The sequence below is a fragment of the Eptesicus fuscus genome, chromosome 17, assembly GCF_027574615.1.
Source record: "Eptesicus fuscus isolate TK198812 chromosome 17, DD_ASM_mEF_20220401, whole genome shotgun sequence".
NCBI lineage: Eukaryota > Metazoa > Chordata > Mammalia > Chiroptera > Vespertilionidae > Eptesicus > Eptesicus fuscus.
Window position 1 is genome coordinate 12,974,569 of NC_072489.1, and position 20,332 is coordinate 12,994,900.

Here is a 20,332-nt window from a genome sequence, read left to right on the forward strand (position 1 = left end):
TGATCGGCTGCCTCCTGCACGCCCCCTAGTGGGGATTGAGCCCACAACCTGGACATGTGCCCTGACTGGGAATCAAACTGTGGCCTCCTGGTTCATAGGTCTATGTTCAACCACTGAGCCACACCAGCCGGGCTATAATTTATTTTTTTATTTATTAATTTTTAAAATATATTTTATTGATTTTTTACAGAGAGAAAGGGAGAGGGATAGAGAGTTAGAAACATCAATGGGAGAGAAACATCGATCAGTTGCCTCCTGCACACCTCCTACTGGGGATGTGCCCGCAACCAAGGCACATGCCCTTGACTGGAATTGAACCTGGGACCTTTTAGTCCACAGGCCAACGCTCTATCCACTGAGCCACACCAGCCGGGCTATAATTTATTTTTTACATATAAATCTGTGATGCATTTTGAGTTAATTTCTAAGTAAAGTATGGTGTTCAGGTTGAGATTCTTTTTTTCCCATGATGTTCAGTGGCTCCATCATTAGTTGAAGACTATCCTTCCTCTGTTCCCTTACGTCTGCACCTTTGGTACTCGGTGGGCTGTTTCTGGATCCTTCCTTCTGTTCATTGATCTGTGTGTCTCTCTTCCTGGCGGTTCCCCTCAGCCTTGAGTCTGTAGCTGTAGAAAAACTCTTAAATTGGAGCAGAGTGGTTTCTCCCACCTAATTCTTCATTTTCTAAATGAGTGTAGCTGTTCTGCTTTTTTGCCTTTCCCTATAAACGTTAGTCTTGTCTGTACCTATGAAAATGTCTTGCTGGCATTTTCATAGAACTGCATGATACTTCTAGATCAGGGGTCCTCAGACTTTTTAAACAGGGGGCCAGTTCACTGTCCCTCAGACCGTTGGAGGGCCGGACTATAGTTTAAAAAAAACTATGAACAAATTCCTATGCACACTGCACATATCTTATTTTGAAGTAAAAAAACAAAACGGCAAAAACACCTGCATGTGGCCCACGGGCCGTAGTTTGAGGACGCCTGTTCTAGATAAATGTGAGAAGAATTTCTGAGTCTTTCAAAAAAAGGTATAAAAACCCATTGAAATCCAAGAAGCCTGGGCCTGGGTTGCAGATTTGTCGGGCAGCTGGCTGAAGGACGAGATGAAAGCCCATTGGGGGTCCCCTGGTTTCCAGGCTGTGACTTGGGTGGGATGTTTCGCCTCTCACAGGGCCATGGCCATGGCCCCCTCTCTTCACAGGGAGCAGATGGAATCCCAGCTGGAAAAGGAGGCCCGCTTCCGGCAGCTGATGGCCCACAGCTCCCACGACTCGGCCATCGACACAGATTCCATGGAGTGGGAAACGGAAGTTGTAGAGTTTGAAAGGGAGACGGTGAGCTTCCATCGTGTCTTTTCTGCCCGTTCTCCTGACATGAAGACTTTGGATGCCCTCTCTGTGTCCCCCAGTGTCCCAGTGGCTAGTTTGGAGGTTCAGCTTTTCCTCCCGGGGCGCAAATGCATCCTTTCCGGCACTTGCTCCAGCTGGGTTATAGCAGATGGTTTCCTGAGTTGCGTGGCGGATGCTGACACGGCACACGGAACAGAGAGGGAGGAGCAGGGCCCCGGCGGGGGGGGTGCTGGTGGCGACGTGTGTCTGAGTGGCTGAGAGGGGCAGGTTGTAGCAGCTCAGAGGCTGCTGCTTGGGGCCTAAGTGCCCCGTCAATCATGGCGAAGGTGCAGCCCCACAGTAGAGGGCGTGGCTTGGGGTTTATAGCCACGTGTTTCTCATCACTGCTTCGTAAAGTGTGCGGCTGCTGCTGCTGTTTCGACAGGAGGACATTGACTTGAAGGCACTGGGGTTCGATATGGCGGAAGGTGTGAATGAGCCTTGTTTGCCCGGGGACTGCGGCATATTTGTCACTAAGGTGGACAAAGGAAGCATTGCAGACGGCCGCTTACGGTAAGAGTTGAGGAAGCCCAAGTTCTGAGGGAGGGTGGGGAGGGTGGGGCCCCCCTGGCCCCCCTGGCTCCCCTGGCTTAGTGGAAGGCCCCAGAGAGCCAGGTGGCAGTTAAATGAATACATCCCGTTTGCGTTTCTGGGTAGAAAAGGGCTCATGCCATGTGTGAGAGCGTATGATGTGCATTGCATGCTCATTCCATGAAATACCAATGATGAGAAAATAGTGCTGTGTGCTCATTGCTGGTTTAAGTACTTAAAATAATTCATTAATCTTTACAATCCTATGAGGTAGGTGCTACCCCATGGTACAGATGGAGACACTGACGCCCCGAGGGGTTAGGCCACTCAGCTGGTAGGTGGCGGAGCCAGGCCTTGAACCCAGGCAGTCTAGCTCCAGCACCTGCGAGTTTAACGTTCGGCCATCCTGGAAGGGGGACTCTTTCTGAGTGTGTACGTGGGGCACCTGCTTTCTGGCATTCGGCTCCCCGTGGGAACAGTTGAGCGGCCCACCGGTCCCAAGGCCTGCATGGGCACTGAGCGGGCTGTCCTCCGCAGGGTCAATGACTGGCTGCTGAGGATCAACGACGTGGACCTCATCAACAAGGACAAGAAGCAGGCCCTCAAGGCGCTCCTCCACGGGGAGGGGGCCATCAACATGGTCGTGCGGCGGAGGAAGTCCCTGGGCGGCAAGGTGGTCACGCCCCTGCACATCAGCCTGAGTGGGCAGAAAGGTAGCGGCCCGTGGCCTGGGCAGAGGCGTCAGACGGCAGGGGCCCCTCCTTGTGTTTCGGGTGCACTTCATTCCCAGGGCTGAGGTGCTGATGCTGCTTGAATGTACCCCATGTGCTCTCCCGACATGGGTCCCGGGTCCTGCCTGTCTGAGTCACTCCCCAGAGCACACGTCCCTGAGCTCCTGGGTGGTCTGGCCTGGGGGGCCGCTGGGATGGACAGGCACTTCGTAAGAGCGTCTCCCAAAGATGAGGCGGGACAACCAGGGGCCATGCGACCTGGGCGGGGTTAACTGGGGACACCTGTGGTTGACAGACAGCGGCATCAGTCTGGAGAATGGAGTGTATGCTGCCGCCGTGGTGCCCGGAAGCCCCGCCGCCAAAGAGGGGTCTCTTGCCGTGGGGGACAGGATTGTGGCGGTAAGTCTCCAGGATGGGCCGTCCGCTGCACATATAGGCAGTTAGATTCAAATTTGGGAGGTGTGAACAAGACGTAATGAACACAGTTTTTATATTTGCCTTTTTCTTTAAACGTGAACATTTAAATATGATTTCCCCCCCTTCTAATAGTATGTTTCTATTTACTGTAGAAAATTCAGAAGTTCAGAAAAGGTTTAGGAAGGAGTAGATAACCTTTGTTAACATTTTCACTGTATTTCTTACAACCTTTATTCTATATATGAATGCATAGTGAGGCCAATTTAAAAAAAATCAGTTTATAGAAATCTTTTTTTATTTAATATTTTATCCATTTCTTCTAAAACTTATTTTCTTATTACCAAAGTAAGACTCTTTTGCAGTAAAATATTCAAGCAATACCAAAATGTGTAAAGTGGTGGTCCCCTCTTCCCCGTGATCTTGCTCCTGAGGCATCTCTACCCGCTTTTGGAGATGTGCTCCCAGCCAGACCACAAGGGCTCGTGCAGATCTGTGTGCACAGATAGGGGTTTTGGGGTTTTGTTCGCTTTTTACGATACGATAATGGAATCTTCTAATGTTATCCACAGTTTGCCATTGTGGATATCTTTCCAAGTTGATCCTTACTGTTTTTGTCTACCTCGTGGTAGTTTAAATTATTCCACAACTGATGGACCTAGGAGTTGTTCTCAGTTTCTGCCATTGCAAACAGCCCTGCATGGACGTCACCTGTGTGCAGCAGCCACTGTGGGGAGACTTAGCAGATCCCTGGTGACCACACCCACAGTGCCGTGCGGGGGCTGAGTCATAGAGCATGCACGTTTAGTCTTTGTAAGTAACTCTTTAAAAGTGAAGGCATATGCGTGTGCATGACACCCCCTGCCCCCCCCCACCCCCAAAATCCAGTCCCTGCAACCGGCACAGTGGCAGTAACTCCTCCAGTTCTGGACGCATCGCCAATCAGTTCCCATGGTAACCATGGTTAACAATTCACTGTATTTTCTTCCAGAAATGTTCAAAACATGGTATCTTCCACTTAAACACACACACACACACACACACACACACAAAACCGGATGGGATCATCGTAGACCGAGCCGCTAGCCTTGTTTTGTTTGTGACGCACGCCCTGCGCTTCTTCCTCGCTGTGTCGGGGTCCTGCAGGGACTGCAGGTTCCTTAGCGGCAGCAGCACAGGCTGTTAGCTGCGCCCCCAGCGGAAACTCGGGGCATCTTTGCCTTTACAAGTTGTGCTGCATGGCACCTGCTGCATCCTTCCTTCCACGGGCCCCATGGGGCCCCCCGAGAGTGTGCCACGGCGGGTTATCCCTGGGGCCGGGGAACTGCTGGGTCAGATAAGCATTTAACGTTTGATATGATCCTCCCCTGCACCCCCTCAGGCCCTGGCCTTTTCAACCCCACCTGCAGTGTGTGTGGGAGCTCCTCACCTCACATCTTTGCCAGTGTTTTTCAGGTTTGGGGGGGCTCCAGACGTTAAAAGCAACATGGCCATTGTGAAAAACTTCAAGATATGGGAAATTTATAAGGAAAAAAACAACCAAAGTAATCCACCACTCTAAAATAATCCCTCTGCATATGTTTTTTAAACTTTTGACCTTGAAATAATTATAATTCAGTTAAAATATTTCATAATTAATATTTAAAAAGTAGTATAGGGAGGTTCCTATATATTCTTCAACCAGTTTCCCTAATGGAAAACTGGGTGAAGGGTATATATTACATAGCTGTAATATTAAAACCAGGTAGTTGACAGTACAGTGTGTGTATTTAATTCTGTCACTTGATCATGTTTAGGTAACCAAAGAAAATCAAGACAGAACTGTTCCACCACCAGTCTCCCTCGTGTTACCTGTTACCCCTCTATAGTGACACCCACACCCGCTGCCCCATTCAGAAGCCCTGGCAACTAGTTTGTTCTCCATCTCTATACCTCTGTCACCTCGAGAATGGTAGTTGAGTAGAATGGTACAGTGTGTGGTTGGCTGTTGTTCCTTCCCACTGCTGGGTGTCATGCTCCCGGTGTGGGTGCAGCCTGGTCTGACTGTTCGCCTGTTGCTCATACACTTCTTCTAAGATTGGAGCACACCCGAGAGGGATGTGGACAGAAGTTCAAGCAGAAGCGGTGGTGGTGTGTCTTTGTGAACAATGACGATACTTCATCTCACGTGGTACTTTCTAGTTTGCAGAGGCCTTCCACACCATGGCTGCGTTTTTTGGTCTCCTCCCGCCCCTGGGGGACTCATGTGACTATCTTCCAATTTGTGCACGAAGGCGTTCCGAGTCGGGTCCAACCTTACACAGCAGGAAGCAGAGCCGGCTGTCCCCGTGACCTTGGTGTCCTGGTCCTAGTCAGACACACATCTTCTTGTAGAGTGCTCTCGAGGCTGTGTGGTCCATGTGCCACGGAAGCCCCTTGCCTGGATTCCTCAGGCCTTACGGGCAGGGCTGCTCCTCCGCCAGCTGCAGACTTGGGGACCTTACGGAACCAGGCCCACTGTCCTGGCGGCGGGCCTGACAGCTTCTCTCTTTGGCCCTAGATCAATGGCATCGCACTGGACAACAAGTCTCTGAATGAGTGTGAGTCTCTGCTGCGCAGCTGCCAGGACTCCCTGACCCTCTCCCTCCTGAAGGTAAGGGTCCCGCCCTCCCGTCCCTGCTCTCGCAAAGCCGCAGCTCCACTGCTGTGTCACTCGGAAAAGGGGTATTGATTTACGAAGTGCAGCGAGCGCATGAACCCCAACCAGAATCTGGTTTAAAAACAAAAATTAAAAACTGTGAAGGACATTTTGGGGGTAGTGGGGTGCATTTGAATCTGGATTGAATAATTAGCTGATCCTAAGGAATTGTAGATTTTCATGGGAGCAATGACAGTATTGGGGTCACAGAGGAGAATGACCTTAGTTTTGGGAAGTACGTGATAAAGTTGTTAGGGATGAAATGTCATAGTGTAACTTACTTTCAGATGTTCTGCAATATTGACAGATATAGAAATATTGTTGAATCTAAATGGTGGGTTTATGAGTATTCATTGTACTTTTCTATCAACTCTTCTACATAATTGAAAAGATTAATAGAAAGTTGGAAAAGTAGGCCCATCTACTTCAGTAAGCGAAGTTTTAAAAATTTATTTTAAAATAATAGACTTTTTGGGGAGTAGTTTATGTTTACAGGAAAGGTGAACTAGTGTAGAGAATTCTCACATTTCTCCCTCTGCTTCCCCTGTTAGTAACATCTTGCATTAGTGGGGTTCATTTGCCACGATGCTAACACATTAGTATTAACCAAAGTCCACAGTTTACATGAGGACTTACTCTCGGTGTCGTACATTCTGTGGGTTTGGACAAATGTGCAAGGACATGTGTCCCCCACTGCAGTATCACACAGCTGGCTTCACCGTGAGGAAGCTCCTCCGGGCTGCACCCGTCCATCCCCTTCTCGCTAGCCCTGTCCCTGGAGACCATTGACCGTCTCCATCGTTCTGTCTTTTCTAGAATGTCTTCTCGTTGGAATGTAGCCTTCCCAGATTGGCTTCTTTCACTTAATGATATGCATTTAAGTTTCCTACACTTCTTTTCACGGCTTGATAGCTCATCTCTTTTATTGCTGAGTGACATTCCATTACGTGAATACTAAAAGATACGTATTGTTAATGAATCTTTCTTTTACTCAGTAATATTAGAAAGTATGCAGGGCATTATACAGGTGATTTCAAAAAGTGCTCAAAGTCAAGAGCATGTACGGCTCTCCTGTGGGTCCCAGTGAGCAGGGCTGTGAGAAAGCCTCCGGTCAGGGAGAGGATGCATGTGTGTGTGTGTGTGTGTGTGTGTGTGTGTGCGCACGCGCGCACACGCGTGCGCATATGTGCCTGCTTTCTGGGAAGTGGGCCCATTTCTGGCCGTTGCTCTACCTGCAGGGGCAGTTTCAGTGGCAACGCCAGGTTCTGTCGTCTTTTTCTCTCTTTCTCACTCCTCCGTGGTTCCTACATAGGTGTTCCCTCAGAGCGCCTCATGGAGTGGCCAGAACATCTTTGAAAACATCAAGGACTCGGATAAGATGCTGAGTTTCCGAGCCCACGGCCCGGAGGTCCAGGCTCAGAATAAGCGGAACCTGATGCAGCACAACAACTCCACGCAGACGGACATCTTCTGCACAGACAGGCCGGAGGACAGGAAGGAGCCGGGCCCCCCAGGCGGTGGCAGCTCCTTCCTGCACAAGCCGTTCCCTGGGGGGCCCTTCCCAGCCGCCCCCCACACGTGTCCCAGCGCCTCCGAGCGTAGCCTGAGCTCCTTTCGCTCAGATGCCTCTGGGGAGCGCGGCTATGGGCTGGGGGACATGTGTGCCCGGCGGCCACTGCTGCCCTTCGAGACTGAAGCTGGTTCCTGCGGGGCGACCGAGGCTCCCCTGGACAAGGCCGAGCCCGAGGGCTCCCACAGCGGCGGGACCTGGCCCAAGGCCGTGCTCAGCTCCGCGGCAGCGCCCGAGAAGCTCTCTGTTTACAAGAAGCCAAAGCAAAGGAAGTCCATCTTCGACCCCAACACTTTCAAACGCCCCCAGACACCCCCCAAAATAGACTACCTGCTCCCCGGCCCTGGGCCTGCTCATTCCCCCCAGCCCTCCAAGAGGGTGGGGCCTCTGACGCCCCCAAAACCTCCCAGGAGGAGTGACTCCATTAAGTTCCAGCACAGGCTAGAAACCAGCTCCGAATCCGAGGCCACTCTGGTGGGCAGCTCCCCGTCCACCAGCCCCCCAAGTGCCCTGCCTCGCGACGTGGACCCTGGGGAAGCCATGCACGCCTCGCCCCCTCGCAAGGCCAGGGTCCGCATTGCTTCCAGCTACTACCCTGAAGCGGACGGGGACGCCTCCTACCTGCCCGCCAAGAAGTCCTGTGATGAGGACCTCACCTCCCAGAAGGTGGACGAGCAGGGACAGAAGCGTCGCCGGCCAAAGTCTGCGCCCAGCTTCCGGCCGAAGCTCGCGCCAGTGGTGATCCCTGCTCAGTTCCTGGAGGTAGGGCCAGCGCTGGGCTGAGGGTGGGGGGGTGGGAGGGGTAGCTGGCCGTCGCCAGCCTTGTGCTTGGCCCTGGCTCCTTGGCTCTGAGCATCTACCTGAAGGAGCGGAGGGAGGCAGGTGGATGCCAGTGGGAGCAGCCTTCCTTTGCAGAGTCACGTAGATGTGCACGTTCCTGGGGATATGACACCAAGAGAGAAAAACACATTCCTGGGTGTAGCATTAAATTTACTTATTCAACAAGAAGCTTTTGAAACTGTACAACAAAACCAGGTGACATGGACCGGCCTTGAGGGGTTCAGGGAGGGGTTGCACAGAGACTCTTAGCTGGCAGCAGGACAGGCTGGCTGGTCATGGCGGGGGTGCAGTCATTTCCGGAAGGGAGAGCTGCTCTGCAGACAGAGCCTCACCAGCTCTGATGCATGGTCCACCTGTGCACCCACACAGCCTGTTTATTGGAAAGCACAGGACCTTCCTCTGTGGTTTTCTTCCGGAGCATTTTTGAAGGCAGTTCTTCCCTCCAGGTGTATAAGGCAACTTGAATGAGCAAGGACATCTCCTGACCGTCACTTTGTGTCCAAGTGGGAGGAGCTAGTGTGTAAGGGACAGAGTTGCTTGTAAACACCTATGCGTTTCCCTGTTTCCAGCCACTCCCTCTTGCCTCTGGTTCTGCAGGAGCAGAAGTGGGTCTCAGCCAGTGGAGAAGTCTCCCCAGAGCTCCCGGAGTGGTCCCCTTACTCACCAGGGCACTCCAGCCGGCACAGCAACCCCCCGCTCTACCCCGGCAAGGCATCTGTGGGTGAGTCAGCCGGGCAGGGCCGGGCGGAGGAGGGTCTTGGTGGCCCCAGGGCCGCACAGTGCCTGGGGCAGTGGAGGCGGTCATTTCAAGGGGCAGCTGTGTGTCCTCAGCCCCGAGGTCCACAGAGCGAGCAGGTGCTGCCCTGTCTGGGTGATGTTAGTCAGTGCCAGTGACATTTCCTAGCTTTGCAGAGTGCTTTCTCCCATAGCGGCCTGGGAAGCAGGAAGCAGCAGAGAGAGAAAGGCTCGCACAGCTGTGGGCTGGCTGGGTGCTTTGGGGAGCTGGTTCTTACCCCGCCCATTTCTAGGCACCGTTCCCCGGAGCATGACCCCGAGCACCACTGTGAGCTCCATCCTGAGGAACCCCATCTACACTGTGCGCAGCCACAGGGTTGGCCCTTGCAGCTCCCCACCCGTCCCCAGAGAGATCGGCCCCCAGGTTTTGCATCCCAGGTATGTGAAGTCTCCCACCCCTCCTTGCACCCCCGCCATCCAAGCCTACCTGGACACAAAGCCACCGGTGCATGGAGAGGCTCATGGACAGAGGTTTCCTTGCCCAGCTGGAAGGGGCTGGTTTCAGCAGCGCTGGGACCCCCAGGGAAAGGGTTCACCAATGTGGAGCTTGAAAATGTATTTAAGGAAAGGTGATAGTGATGGTAGCCTGTACTTTGTCGCTCACCGTCAGGCACTGTGCTCAGACCTTTGTAAATACCATCTCATTTGCCACAGCAACCCTAGGTGCTAAGGACTGTTGTGTCTCTGCTTTATATAGATGAGGAAACTGAGTCTGAAAAAATGGTCACTTCATTTGTTCATTCATTCATTCATTCATTCATTCAATTATTTGACAAGTTTTTATTGAGCACCTACTGCGTGCCATGGACTCTTCTAGTTCCAGGGGGATGCAGTGGAGAACTAAGTAGACAAGCTTCTACTCGTGGCGTTTGTGTTCACGTGTGGGAGGCAGATAGGAAAACATGAACAGAGCGATACCATATGGTGCTCAGTAGCTCTGAAACCGTAAAACAAGGCGACGAGCTGGCCTGAGTTGGAAGCCGGTGGAGAGTTAGATTGGATGGTGGGGAGGCCGCCTGGTGGGAGGATGCTGCTGTAGGCCAGCTGCACAGGACGTGGGCTGAGTCCCCGTAAGGAGGGCTGTCGGTGCTGTGCCTGGGCCCCTGACAGCAGTGTGATGGGCTCTTGGGACAGAGTGGGGGAGCCAGACAAAGGTAGAGTGGGTCGGAGGTGAGCCCAGGTCACAGGGCACCAGCCCTCAGGGTCTGCAGCCATAATACAGAGTTGGAGTCTTACTCTGAGTGCAGTGGAAACCACTGGAGGGTTTTAAGGCAGGAAGAGATGTGGTCTCATGATGCTGTTAGAAAGGCCATCGTTGGGCCTGACGCGGAAGATGCCTGGGCTCTCTGCCCTCTGGCTTCCCAGGCACGCTCTCCTGAGGGAGGCTCCTGGGTCCCTCCCCAGGGCCCTCTGCCCACTCCCGCGCCCCACACCCCCAGGATTCAGAGCCCGTTTTCCCTGTAGAAGCCCTTCCTCCAGAGAACCCGACCCCGGCTGAGGCTGAGGTGGGTGGGCCGCTCCTGCTCCATTTGTGTGGCCCTCTCTCCCTCGTGCAGGGCCCTCGTGGATGTGCCGTTGGCATGGCTGCGGGCAGGCTGCTGTCCTCAGCTGACAGCCAGTGGCTTCCAGGTCTCCTTCTGCCAGCCCAGGGAGGGAGGCCTTGCTGCCTGTCACTTGTGTTTCTCCCAGGGGCTGCGTCCAGTCTTGGCCCCTCACCGTCTGGTTCTCCCACAGTGTCCAGCACCAGGGACGCCTGAGCCTGGACCTGAGCCACAGGGCCTGCAGCGACTACTCGGAGATGCGAGCCTCCCACGGGTCCAACTCACTGCCCTCCAGCGCCCGCCTTGGTAACTGCATCACTCAGCCTTGTCACAGTGGCAGTCCCGGCTTGTTCGTCTCCACCTGCGGCATCATGCCCGCCTCGTGGTGGCCTCTCCGTGGCGCCTCCCCTCCCGGGCCCAGGGCGGCTCTGCACCGCACAGTTCCTTGGGCCGTCTGTTGTGCTCTTCGCTTTCCTAGTGGCCATGCAGTTGTTCCTGGCAGCCCCTTGGCCCGGGAGCCCTGCTCCCGCCCCTGAGCTTGTCGGTCATCCTGGGGGGGGGGGGTCCTGTAGTGCTCTTTACTTACGGGAATGCAGCCCCGAGTGGAGGCTGGCACTTGCCCTGTGTGGCGGTGCCCAGGCTGTGAGAGCCGGTGAGCAGCTGCCTCTCTCACTTGGGTTGCTGCCCCTGTTCCGAGACGGAAGTGAGATTTGTGTGAGTCTGTTTGGGAGCAGGCTGGGTCTGCACAGTTCATTCAGAGCCTGGGCGTTCGGTAGCTGCTCTTCTCGCCTGAGCCACATGTAGGCCCCTCGGGGATCAGTGGCAGGGCCCTGCTTTGCATTTTGTCATGGCCACAGAGGGTGAGGGTGGTGTTTACTCTCAGGCCTAAAGCTCTGTCCCCTCTGGAACACAGGGTCTTCAAGCAACTTGCAGTTCAAGGCCGAGCGCATTAAAATCCCATCCACGCCAAGATACCCCCGGTCTGTCGTGGGCTCCGACAGAGGTGAGGCCTTCCCAGCACGCCCTCCCCTGCTGTTCACACTGTGCCCTGAGTGGAGTGCCTGGGCAGGGCTGTGACTGCCTTCTCAGTCCAGCCAGTCGGTAAACACGGAGTCCAGCTCAGCCTGGCCATGTGGGGGTGGAAAGGCCCTGTGGAGCCCGCGTCTGAGGTCCAGGCCACGAGCCGTGGCCGCGGTGTGGGGCCACGTGTCTGGATCATGTCTCCCTCTGGGTCTTGGCTGCTGGAGAGCTGAGATGCAAGATCGAGCCCTGTGTTACCCCACACCTTTTTTTGGCAGGTTCATTGTCGCATTCTGAATGCAGCACACCCCCGCAGTCACCCCTCAACATCGACACCCTGTCCTCTTGTAGCCAGTCCCAGACCTCAGCCTCCACGTTGCCTAGAATTGCAGTCAACCCCGTGGCCCTCGGGGAGCGGAGAAAGGACAGGTGAGCATGACCCGGGCGTCCATGCCGGGCACAGTGATGGGTAGCACATCCCCAGATGGGCCAGAGCTGTCAAGGGAAGGCACCTGGTAGGAGCAGGGGGAGGTGGGGTTCTGATTGAGTTGATCCTAGACCAAGGCCACCTTGAGTGGGTCACCCGGCACTCCCTGATGTGTTGTCCCAGCAGCCCGTCCGCTCAGCCATGCATGTCCTCAGTATTGTTCCGTGTCAGCAAGTCCTGGCATCATTTGTCAGGCTTCATGGCGTCCATTGTGTGGCTCTGACGATTCAGTTACCTGCTCTTTATTGAGATAGATGTGTGGATTGGAGGTGGGACAGAGGAAAGCGTATCCAGGGGGACTGAGGATGCCTGGGCCAGAAACTCACGCTGCCACACCCGCAGGCCGGCCTGGGCCTTGATGCCACCCCCCTCGGCTGGGGCGTGAGGAGGGTGTTGGAGTGGTTGCTCTCTAAGGGTTTTTTGTTAATCCTCACCCGAGGATATTTTCCCACTGATTTTTAGGGAGAATGGAGGAGAGAGGGAAAGACAGAGAGAAATACCGATGTGAGAGAAACACATCGATTGGTTGCCTCTTGCATGAGCCCCAACCAGGGCCTGGGCCGGGAAGGAGCCTCCCACCGAGGTACGTGCCCTTGACCTGAATTGAACCCGGGACCCTTCGGTCCATAGGCTGATGCTCTGTCCACTGAGTCAGACCAGCTAGGGCATCACTAAGGGTTCTTAAAACTAAACTGCCTGGGACTCTAATACATGTTGAGCCTCAAAGTGATGGAGGGTGCAGGCCCGGGACTCACGCGTCTGAGCCGGAGGGTCGAGGAAGGCATTGCAGAGCAGGTGAGTCTGGGAGGAGACAACACTTGGGGCAGGAGAGAAGAGACCAGTCAGGAAGGGTGTTTATGTCGGCATCTGAGAGATTGCTGCACCTCAGGTGGCAGGGGTGGGTGGTTCGGGGCCTGCCCTCCGCCCGCCTCTCTTCACCACATGGATCCACATGGACCACCCCCACCCACATGCTGGAGGGCAGCCCCAGGGGATGGCTCTCCTACTGGTCCTACCTAGGCCTCTGGCCATGATTTTGTCCTGAAAGGGAGAGCTCAAGGCAGCGTGAAGCGCAGTCACGTGGCTGTCTTTCTGTCTTGTGTTCCAGGAGTCTGTGGTTGTCCTCCTGCTCCGAGCATCCCTCTCCTTTCTAACCTTTCGCACCTTCCAGATGTCACCAGCACAGATCCCTCCTGAGACTGCCCGTGGCTGCCAGGCCCAGGTGCTCCTCCCTGAGGAGTCTGAGGTTGGCCGACTTGAGGCCCCGCCGAGCCCCTTGGGCCCTTGGCACGTGGTCAGCTCCCCCCGGGCCTGCGAGTGCATGGCCGCTGCCTTGCTCTGCGCCTCCCGGAGGCTCCCTTTTTAGTGGCTTGGGTTTGCAATAGCTTCATTTCCATGGTCATCTTACCTCCGCCTGTGTTCCGGTAAATACAGACACTGACACTTCATTGTCTCTTCTTGGGTGAATGTCATCCCAGAAGCCTTTCTGTTCCTCCGAAGGCATCTTTAGACCCCACTGGGGGGTTGTAAATTGCACATTGTAAGGGAGCTCATCTCACGTGAAAACCGTTGTGCTTTTCTCCTGCGTGTACTAGTATTTGCTAGTATAGTTCAGACGGACTATTCTTTGTGTCTTTGTGTCTGGGTGCTTCCGTACCATTTGGGGTGTTGTGTTTGTGTAGCATGAGGTTGTGAGGATGTGTATCGCTGTCATACAAAGGTGGGTCATCGTGTTCTCATCCGGCTGTGTCCACATAGGAGCGCCTGGCGCTCCCTGGCCCTCTCTGCATAGCTGATTGCATGCCTCGCCTCAGGTCTTCCCCAAACCCTTCCTTTAGGTCCCAGTCCCCAAAATTCTTGTCTCTCTTCCAAGGCCCTACATGGAGGAGCCGCGCCATGTCAAGCTGCAGAAGGGCTCGGAGCCCCTGGGCATCTCCATCGTGAGTGGAGAGAAGGGCGGTGTCTACGTCTCCAAGGTGACTGGGGGCAGCATCGCTCACCAGGCTGGCCTTGAGTATGGGGACCAGTTACTTGAGGTGAGCGGGAGCCTCCCTGCCTGGAGAAGCGGTGCCCCCGTGTCCCCATCCCGCCACATCACCGCTCACTCTGGGTGTTCCCTAGTTCAATGGCATAAACCTGCGGAGCGCCACGGAGCAGCAGGCCCGGCTCATCATCGGGCAGCAGTGTGACACCATCACCATCCTGGCCCAGTACAACCCGCACATGCACCAGCTCAGCAGCCACTCCCGGTCCAGGTGAGGGCCTGGCCTCTGAGGGGCCATCTGGGCGCACAGGTGCACAGCTCCCCACTGGAGACCAGGGCATTCTGCTGCCCTACGGGGAGAGTTGCCTAGCCCGGGATTTTGGAAAAAGGACATATTAGAGGGAAGATGTCTCCTCCTGAAAAAGGGTGTGGAAAGGGATGAATGGGTCCCCCGGTGCCGCAGGAGGCCCACACCTGGGGGTGTGGTGGCCGGAGGGGGTTCACACCCAGAGCCCCTGTCCACGAGCACGCACTGCCTGTGTTTGTTCTCCTGCTGGGGGTTACAGGGCAGATGAGGGGCGGAAATGCCCCTGCCACCCAGCACTGCACAGCTGTGCAACGGGGACGAGATGTGCGGTTGAGTAGCCTGGTCCCTGTGTCCAGCCCAGCCTGGTCGCCACCAGAGAGGGAGTGGCTCCGGCTGCTGAAGGCTGCGTGCTGCTCCTTATTCTTCCCGTCCTGTGTCCTCAGCTCCCACCTGGACCCTGCCAGCACCCACTCCAGTCTCCAGGGCAGCAGTGCTACGGTCCCGGAGCATCCCTCGGGCATTGACCCGCTGATGGAGCAGGACGAGGGCCCTGGCACCCCCCCGGCCAAGCAGAGCGCCCCCAGTTCCAGGTCAGCAAATGCGCGCTGTGAGCCTTCCTCCCGTGCGCCTCAGTGGGTCGTTGTCGTGGCCTGAGCACATACGTCCTCTAGAGGCGTGGGCACTGGACAGGGTGTCAGCCGTGCTGCAGACCGCACAGCAAGCCAGCGGGGAGCACACCGTTCCTCTTTCCCCTCCTCCTCCCTGCCCTTTCTTGCTTTCCTCGTTTCTCTTGTACGTATTAGGGGGGCAGTGCAGGCCGTGAGGGAGCCGTCAGGAGTGTGGCAGGGAGTGGTGGCAGCTGGGTCAGACGTTCAGGATGAGCAGGGGTTAGGTGTGCAAAGGGTGAGCGTGGAGAGCAATCAAGAGGAGCGGGCAGCCTTGCTGTGGGCAGGAGGAGGGGGCGCACATGGGAGCTGGAGGGGCAACAGGGAGAGGCCACATGGGCCAGGGCAGGCAGCCCTGCATGGAACTGTTCCCTGTCATGGTGGGGCCTCAGCCAAGCCCGGCCTCGCTCAGCGTGAGGCCAGCTCTGTGGCCTCAGCACCAGGTCTGTCACGTTGGAACTTACCTGCAGCGCATTGTCATCACCTGGCTTCTCCCCTGAGGTCCCTGTCCTCGGGCTCCACCCCCGTCCCCCGTCCTGCGCTCGGTCTGTTGCCAGCACCTTAGTCTCCCTCACTGCACCATGGGTTCCTCAATAGCATGGGAACTCTCCACGGTTCAGTGCCGTCCCTGGGCTGAGAAGCTGCTCAGTAAACTTGTGCCGCCTGAGTTGTGTGCTGGTCAGTGGGACTGGCTCTCACCGTCCTCGGGCAGAACAAGGTGAGGAAAGCAAGTACCACCTTGTGGGAGCGACGCCCAGCCCAAGGCACGCGGCTGGCAGCTGGCCAGAAAGCAGGGGCTTTGATGCCCACTCTGTTGCCAACTGGCTTTGCGACCAGGGCCCCGTTTTCACCTCTGCCAAACCTCAGCAGCTCACTAGAACTGGGCCTGCAGTGGGACCTCCCGGCTCCCTGGGTTCTGAGACCTCAGGGGACACGGGAGCAAGCAGACAGGTTGGGGCCTTGGCCGCTGTTTTGCCTTGTTCCTGCCCTCCTCCTGGGCCTGCTGAAGGAACTCCATTTCTCTCCTGAAAGGATGGTGGGAGATGCCAACAAGAAGCCCCCAGAGCCACGAGTTGTCTTTGTCAGGAAGTCCCAGCTGGAGCTCGGAGTGCATCTGTGTGGTGGGAACCTGCACGGGGTGTTCGTGGCCGAGGTGGAGGACGACAGTCCTGCCAAGGGCCCCGACGGCCTGGTGCCGGGCGACCTCATCCTGGAGGTGAGTTCTGAGCGCTCTGTCTGCACATCAGGCTTCCTCCTTCACAGGGGGCGGCGGAGGGCAGGGAGCTGCCAACACCCTCTGGGCCATCACAGGGAGGCGGGCGCCCGCTTGGGCACTGGCGTCTGTCTGGAGGGGAGTGCTCGGCTCCTGTCGGCAGCAGGACTCTGATCTGCCGAGCGTGGTGTCTGCCCCTCCGGGTCTCCTGCTTGATGGGAGCCGGGTTGTAGGCCTTGAGAAATACAAGCCGTGTAGGCAAGATGAAGGGCGGCGTTACTTGCTGAGGGACTGAGCAGGGTTTCTCCCGGGCCACAAAGGGAATAAAAACACCGCTCCGCTGTGTGCCCTGGGGGATGGGTCCCTGTCTCTAGCACCCCTCCTTGGTGGGGGTACCGTGTTTCCATCCTGCTGTGGAGGGCAGACCGGACACAGGCAGATGCGCCAGCCCTGCCTGCAAAGGGGAGGCAGGCAGGTTCTCCTTTAAGGGATGTTGAACCTACACCTTATCCCACAATCTGCCCCTCATGGGTGCCCACGCTGCTCTGGCCTCTGCCCTTTGACCCCGGTTCCCTGTCCCTGGGCAGTATGGCAGTCTGGACGTGCGCAGCAAGACGGTGGAGGAGGTCTACGTGGAGATGCTGAAGCCCAAGGATGGCGTCCGCCTGAAGGTGCAGTACCGCCCAGAGGAGTTCTCCAAGGTCAAGGGCCTGCCTGGCGACAGCTTTTACATCAGGTGCCGGTGCCAGGGCTTCCAGGGATTTGGGGCCAGGGGAGGGGCTTTCGATGGAGACTGTTCCTGGTAAATGTCTCTGTTTTCACCCCAAAGGGTGGGCCCCAAACTGCATCCCATGGGGGGTGCTTGTGACTTAGAAAAACCCTTGAGGGCTCGTAGGGCCAGATGGGCTCCCTCTTTAGGATTTGGGGCCTGGGGGCCTTTGAGACCGAAGAGCCCATTTTCCTGTGGGCTGCCCTCCTCTCCCATGTTCCCCCGACCCAGGAAGGCCGATCCTCCGCAGTGTGTCCACAGTGTCCTCACTGTGTGGGGGACGGGCACCTGGCAGCTTTTAGGGGGTGCTCTTAGCTGCCTTCCTGTTCCCTAAGAGCTGAGGCCACAGAAAGAATAAGAGCACTGGTCAGCTGTGTACCATGAGGTGTGGGTCCCTGTCTCTAGGGCCCCCTCCGAGGTGGGGTGACATGTTTCCATCCTGGGGAGTTTCCAGTATGTTGGAACCATCAGCCTTGACTCGGGGAGGAAGGCAGACGGAAAGGTGCTCATGGAGGGGTGAACACGGCCTTGGTCCTTGGCAAGTTCTCTGCCTGATGGCATGAGGTGCCCCCCCCCCCCCCCGCCAGGGCACCTGGTTCTCAGGGAGGAAAGGCAGCTGCTTTGTCCCGTTAGCAAAGCCCGCTCCCTTCTTCGGACGAGCAGAGACAGCAGCTCCTGACCCTGGTCTGGGAAAGCTCCGAGCACAGAGCGTCCCCGGGGGCCTGGCTGTCGAGGCTGTGGCTCCTGATCCTCTCCCTCGTCGCCTGGCGCAGGGCCCTGTACGACCGGCTGGCGGAGGTGGAGCATGAGCTGAGCTTTAAGAAAGACGACATCCTCTATGTCGATGACACCTTGCCCCAGGGCACGTTTGGGTCCTGGATGGCCTGGCAGCTGGACGAGAACGCCCAGAAGATCCAGCGCGGGCAGATCCCCAGCAAATACGTGTGAGTGTTTTGTGGGGGAGGACGTGGGGGCGGGGCAGGGTGGTGCCTGTGGCACTCTCCCCCAGGACGGAGGACTCATTCTGCCTCTCATCTCGGCTTCTGGTCGACTCGTCTTCCACAATCGCTGTCTGAAAGCTGCTCCTAGCGTAAGTCACTGCCGTGCGTGAGTCCGCGCAGTACAGAAGCACAGTGGCAACTGAGGAGACATAGCTTTTTAAGATGTTTAACGGATTTATTGAGGTATAATTCACATATCATACATTTACTCGAAGTGTACCATTCGTGGCTTTTGGTATATTCACAGATATGTGCAACCACCACCACACATTTTAGAACAGTCTCATCGCCTACGAAGCCCCAGCCCCTTTAGCTGCCCCGCTCTGCCTTCCCTGCCCCTCCTCTAGCCCTAGGCAACCACGAGTCTACTTCCCGTGTCTGTAGGTTTCCCTGTCCTGGGCTTTGGTAGGGAAGGGATCATAGAGTTGTGGTCTCCGTGCCTGGCTTCTTCACTTAGCGTGACGTGCGTGCTGCCGTGTGCACCAGAGCCCCATTCCTCTGTGGCAGGGCGCATAGCTTGCAGTGCCTCCCTGCGAAGGCCGTCCTGGTCCTTTGACGCCATCTGTATATAGACGTTGCCTGCTCTGAGAGCTCGTCCCACAGCAGTGGTTCCAGGGCTCCTCGGTGGCATGGGTGGGTGAAGTGCCCAGGAGGCCTGCAGAGGAGTATTGGCGGAGCTTGGACTTCCAGCCGTCGCCCTCCTCAGGGGCAGGGGGTGGGGGGGGGCGGCGGGAGATGGGCCCTTCCCAGCTCTGCCATTCCCTGTGGCTGCAGGATGGACCAAGAATTCTCCAGGAGGCTCAGCATGTCCGAAGTCAAAGATGACAGCAACGCCTCAAAGACGCTGTCCGCGGCTGCGCGAAGGTCCTTCTTTCGAAGAAAACATAAGCACAAACGCAGCGGGTCCAAAGATGGGAAAGACCTCCTCGCCTTGGACACCTTTTCCAATGACTCCATTCCACTGTTTGAAGGCAAGTGGCTGAGCTCACTTTGCCGACGGGCTTTCAGGATGGGGTTTGCTGTTGACCGCAGCATCCTCACAACAAGCGCTTAAATAAGATAGAGGAGGTTTACTTTGCTTATGCGCAGAAGTAGTCCAGAGTTAGGTGTCTGGGTTGGAATGGTGGTGCCACTGTCTTCAGTCTCCCGTCTGTAGGATGTGGGTTCCTTCCTCAAGGCCTCCCCATGGTCACCACATGTCATTGCAGCTGCAGCCATCACGCCCATGTCCCGGCAGCAGGAAGGAGGAAAGTGTGTCTCAGCTGAGTGTGGCTATTGAAACAGCTCACCCAGAAGCCCCACCCTGCAGCTTCTCATGTGCAAGGGCGTGAAACAGGCAGGGTTTTAGTTGGCACATCCTGGCCTCCCGTGACGCAGGTTCTGTCCGTCAGGAAGGACAGGCACTACTTGGTGGGGACCAAGGACCACGGTCTCTGCAGATCTTTGACCCTTTCTGGCCTCACTTTTGTGTCCATTAATGGTTTTTACAAGATCCTCCCAGGGCTGGGTGCTGACCGGCCTGGAGTTGCATATTAGGGAGTCAGACATCCCCTGGCGGGTTGCCCTTGAGGAGAGGGTGTGCTCGTCCCACAAAGCAGGAGGTGCTTGTGTGTGTTGCTCCTGGGACCCGGGAATGTGTCCGCTATCCTAGAACAGGAGCCCTTCTGGGTGTGGAGGTGGCAGTGAGCAGCAGAAGGCAGGCAGCCCTTCCTTCTTCCCTCCTTCTCTCCCCTCCTTCCCCCTCTTAGGCTCCCTGTCACTCTGAGTCAGGATACGGGTTAGCATCCCACAGCCCCTGGACCGAGTGTAGCCCACTGCCTGCTTGCTGAGACTTGGTTCCTACACAGTAAAATGTAAGAAAGACAGGCTTTATGGGTAATTGATTTTGCCTTTTGGCCTCTAAAACCTAAAATATTTACCATCTTGCCCTTAATAGAAAAAAATCTGCCAACCTCCTGGATTTCTCACTTTAGTATTTTGTTTCTTTTCTTCTTTTATTTCTTTGATCTCCACTTTCAATATCCCCATTCCCTTTCTCCCATAGACATCATCTCTGGTGTATTTGTTGTGTGCTCAGTGGATATATTAATATCTCTGAAAAATAGCTATTTGTCTATTTTTCCTTTTAGTTTATCAGTTGTTTTTTGAAGTTGTCTTTAGGTGCATACAGCTTTTGAATTGTTATATCTTCCTGGTGAGCTGTTCCTTTTATCATCATGAGCTGTACATCTTTATCTCTAGTAATGTTTCTTGCCTTAAAGTCTGTTTTGTCTGATGTTATTGTTATACCAGCTTTCTTTTGGTTAGTGTTCACACAGTTCATCTTTTTCTATCTTTTTACTTTAAACGTTTGTAGCTTTATATTTAAACGTCTCTTGTAAGTAGTGTGTTTTG

At 55.6% G+C, this 20,332-nt stretch overlaps 1 protein-coding gene across 1 annotated transcript in view; it reads left to right on the forward strand.

Annotated features, from left to right (window-relative positions):
• DLG5 (discs large MAGUK scaffold protein 5) overlaps positions 1–20,332 on the forward strand; it is a 112,227-nt gene that overhangs the window by 83,838 nt on the left and 8,057 nt on the right. Inside the window, exons 10-27 of the mRNA XM_008145304.3 lie at positions 1,207–1,339; positions 1,779–1,906; positions 2,462–2,637; positions 2,951–3,054; positions 5,609–5,701; positions 7,059–8,078; positions 8,754–8,877; positions 9,185–9,329; positions 10,686–10,798; positions 11,406–11,495; positions 11,791–11,941; positions 13,873–14,035; positions 14,121–14,254; positions 14,734–14,880; positions 15,988–16,171; positions 16,756–16,904; positions 17,711–17,881; positions 18,713–18,909. Coding sequence (XP_008143526.2) covers positions 1,207–1,339; positions 1,779–1,906; positions 2,462–2,637; positions 2,951–3,054; positions 5,609–5,701; positions 7,059–8,078; positions 8,754–8,877; positions 9,185–9,329; positions 10,686–10,798; positions 11,406–11,495; positions 11,791–11,941; positions 13,873–14,035; positions 14,121–14,254; positions 14,734–14,880; positions 15,988–16,171; positions 16,756–16,904; positions 17,711–17,881; positions 18,713–18,909 — 3,422 coding nt within the window. The remainder of the gene's footprint in view (positions 1–1,206; positions 1,340–1,778; positions 1,907–2,461; positions 2,638–2,950; positions 3,055–5,608; positions 5,702–7,058; positions 8,079–8,753; positions 8,878–9,184; positions 9,330–10,685; positions 10,799–11,405; positions 11,496–11,790; positions 11,942–13,872; positions 14,036–14,120; positions 14,255–14,733; positions 14,881–15,987; positions 16,172–16,755; positions 16,905–17,710; positions 17,882–18,712; positions 18,910–20,332) is intronic.